Source organism: Procambarus clarkii, chromosome 31 (assembly GCF_040958095.1).
Source record: "Procambarus clarkii isolate CNS0578487 chromosome 31, FALCON_Pclarkii_2.0, whole genome shotgun sequence".
Classification (NCBI taxonomy): Eukaryota; Metazoa; Arthropoda; class Malacostraca; order Decapoda; family Cambaridae; genus Procambarus; species Procambarus clarkii.
The window spans coordinates 26,360,712-26,364,175 of record NC_091180.1 but is presented as its reverse complement, the minus strand read 5'-3'; the positions used below and the strand labels follow the sequence as shown (position 1 = coordinate 26,364,175).

Genomic DNA, 3,464 nt, shown 5'->3' with positions numbered 1-3,464 from the left:
AATTTCATTATTTTTTTATATAATTTTTTTTTTGCTTCTTGAACCACGATTTTATATATATATCAATATATTGAAATATTATATAGTGTCATTTAAATCTTTATAGATATATTCTTTCCACGAATTATTTTAGCATTGTTAACAATGCAGTTAAAAATTGATAACGTTGAGGTCATATTTTCCTATTTAAAGGCAGATTTGCATAATAATTTTCAAGTTACATGATTGGACGTCTTAAATTATACGTAATTATATATAGAAAATGTAAACTGCTCATGATCTTGGAAAATTAAATACCAGTTTTAGACAGAAGATCAAATTGATGATTATTGAAAATGTGGTTTTATGTGCGTGCGTGCGTGTATGCGTACGTAAGCGCATGCATATATATGTATATGTAGAGAGAGAGAGAGAGAGAGAGAGAGAGAGAGAGAGAGACAGAGAGAGAGACAGAGAGAGAGAGACAGAGAGAGAGAGAGAGAGAGAGAGAGAGAGAGAGAGAGAGAGAGAGAGAGAGACAGAGAGAGAGACAGAGAGAGAGACAGAGAGAGAGAGAGAGAGAGAGAGAGAGAGACGTGGGGGAGGGGGTAAGGGAGATAGAGAGGGAGATGCAGAGAAAGACAGACAGAAAAGTTAACCATGTCACATTAATGTCGTGGAAGAATTCTCACGATTATGGCTTGTGTTCAAACAGGGAATGATGGATGGAAGGACATCTAATATGCTTCCATCAATCTTTCAACTCCCCCGACCTTCAACTCCGTGCGACACGCTGCTAAAAAGTCCTTTGAGTTCCCATAATTACGATCTCGCCATTTGGAGACATTAGAAAATATTCACTAATTTTTTTTTAATATTTGAGACACGGCTCGCCAGAACGGGCAGATAAAGTGGTGAAAATATATATATAATATATATATATAAATATATATATATATATATATATATATATATATATATATATATATATATATATATATATATATATATATATATATATATATATATATATATATATTGTTACCTCTTTATCTGAATTAAAAATTATCACAAGCAACATAATAATAATTGATAATTTCACAATTATTGATTAAACATGTTATTGCCCCCAGGAGGAAGGTGGGGCGGGGGGGGGGGGGGGGGTCAGGAGACAATTGGGAGGGAAGTAATTAGAGGTCACGACCCTGTGACTACAAGTGGGGATACTACTCTTAACAACCTAAGATGATTAGTTCTATATTGCTTTTGTTAGATATATATACAGGGCTTGTAGGTGGGCTTGTAGGTGGGTTTGTAGGTGGGCTTGTAGGTGGGCTTGTAGGTGGGCTTGTAGGTGGGCTTGTAGGTGGGCTTGTAGGTGGGCTTGTAGGTGGGTTTGTAGGTGGGCTTGTAGGTGGGCTTGTAGGTGGGTTTGTAGGTGGGCTTGTAGGTGGGCTTGTAGGTGGGCTTGTAGGTGGGCTTGTAGGTGGGCTTGTAGGTGGGTTTGTAGGTGGGCTTGTAGGTGGGCTTGTAGGTGGTCTTATAGGTGGGCTTGTAGGTGGGCTTGTAGGTGGGCTTGTAGCTGAGCTTGTAGGTGGGCTTGTAGCTGGGCTTGTAGGTGGGCTTGTAGCTGGGGTTGTAGGTGGGCTTGTAGGTGGGCTTGTAGGTGGGCTTGTAGGTGGGCTTGTAGCTGGGGTTGTAGGTGGGCTTGTAGGTGGGTTTGTAGGTGGGCTTGTAGCTGAGCTTGTAGGTGGGCTTGTAGCTGGGCTTGTAGCTGGGGTTGTAGGTGGGCTTGTAGGTGGGCTTGTAGGTGGGCTTGTAGGTGGGCTTGTAGGTGGGCTTGTTGGTGGGCTTGTAGGTGGGCTTGTAGCTGGGCTTGTAGCTGGGCTTGTAGGTGGGCTTGTAGCTGGGCTTGAAGGTGGGCTTGTAGGTGGGCTTGTAGCTGGGCTTGTAGGTGGGCTTGTAGGTGGGCTTGTAGGTGGGCTTGTAGGTGAGCTTGTAGCTGTTCTTGTATGTGGGCTTGTAGGTGGGCTTGTAGCTGGGCTTGTAGGTGGGCTTGTAGGTGGGCTTGTAGGTGAGCATGTAGCTGTTCTTGTAGGTGGGCTTGTAGGTGGGCTTGTAGGTGGGCTTGTAGGTGGGCTTGTAGGTGGGCTTGTAGCTGAGCTTGTAGGTGGGCTTGTAGGTGGGCTTGTAGGTGGGCTTGTAGGTGGGCTTGTAGGTGAGCTTGTAGGTGAGCTTGTAGCTGTTCTTGTAGGTGGGCTTGTAGGTGGGCTTGTAGCTGGGCTTGTAGGTGGGCTTGTAGGTGAGCTTGTAGCTGTTCTTGTAGGTGGGCTTGTAGGTGGGCTTGTAGGTGGGCTTGTAGCTGAGCTTGTAGGTGGGCTTGTAGGTGGGCTTGTAGCTGAGCTTGTAGGTGGGCTTGTAGGTGGGCTTGTAGGTGGGCTTGTAGGTGGGCTTGTAGGTGGGCTTGGCTGTAATTACATGACAATATGACCCTCGAGGCAGCGTGCTGCGGTAGAGGGCGACACGGATTTAATAATTCCGCTAATTTGGTGTTATAAATCAGCTTAGTGGATAGAGAAGGTTGTAGGCGCCTGATGTCACTAGACGAGGGGGGGGGGACTTGTCACCACCATCCACTCCTCCCCCACCCCCCTCTCTACCACAATCTATCCCTCTATCCACGTATCATTTTCTCTCTCCACACATACACACATCTCTTCTACTTTCTTTGTTATCTCTATATCTCCCTCTTCTTCTGTCCTAATATACACCACTGAGCCGGCAATTAGTGCTAAACCTAATTACTCAACTGCTACAAATTAGCCGGACGAGGCGATGCGGTGGTGAGCCTGTTATCTGAACCTCCTTACCCACTGGTTATCCGGATTTCTTGAATTGGCCTCCTTTTCCACCCCTTCCCCCTTACCCATTTCTCCCCCCTTTCCGGGGGACCTCCACTCCCCTCCCCCTCCCTCCCCACACACTTCCCCCCTCTCTTACCCGTCTGTTCGCTCAGTCTGTTTGTGTCGCTTCGCTGCTCTGGAAAATCTGATCAACACATCAACACTAACAAGAGGGGTTTTTCTGGCGTCCATTAGAGTGGGTGATGGTGTCTGTCTATTGGGCTCTGTGGGAGTCTGTCCCCTGTTGCTGTCTATTACACCGTGTCCGTCTCTCTCTGTCTGTCTCTCTCTCTCTCTGTCTCTCTCTCTCTCTCTCTCTCTCTCCCTCTCTCTCTCTCTCTCTTGTTCTCTAACTCATCACTGTGGTGGTTAAAAATATATGGAAGATGAATGTTAACATTTTGGCTACGTCGTTGTAAAAAACAAATCTAACAATGTTTTTTTTTTGGAGTGCTGTTTAATGGTCAGGGATAAGGTATACTTGCTGGTGGGTCAGTAAGCTGTTGTGGTTGTCTTAATAACCCTCCAGAGGTTGATATAGGCATGAAACCAAATATTTGAAAAAAAACATGAAACCAAGGT

The 3,464-nt window shown here is 45.3% G+C and overlaps 1 protein-coding gene across 1 annotated transcript; it reads right to left on the bottom strand.

Annotated features, from left to right (window-relative positions):
- Positions 1 to 1,248: 1,248 nt before the first annotated feature.
- Positions 1,249 to 3,074, bottom strand: LOC138370230 (adhesive plaque matrix protein-like). The gene is made up of 2 exons (XM_069334229.1): positions 2,980 to 3,074; positions 1,249 to 2,485 (listed from the first exon to the last, which is right to left on the bottom strand). The coding sequence occupies exons 1-2, from the start codon at positions 3,072 to 3,074 to the stop codon at positions 1,249 to 1,251; spliced, it is 1,332 nt and encodes a 443-aa protein (XP_069190330.1).
- Positions 3,075 to 3,464: the final 390 nt, after the last annotated feature.

Bases quoted from the DNA above. Each gene is read 5' to 3' on its own strand.
- LOC138370230 (XM_069334229.1), bottom strand. From the start codon at position 3,074: ATGGACGCCAGAAAAACCCCTCTTGTTAGTGTTGATGTGTTGATCAGA. The intron at 2,486-2,979 runs GTAAGAGAGGGG...CCTCTACCGCAG, and splicing joins CAGACTGAGCGAACAGACGG to CACGCTGCCTCGAGGGTCAT.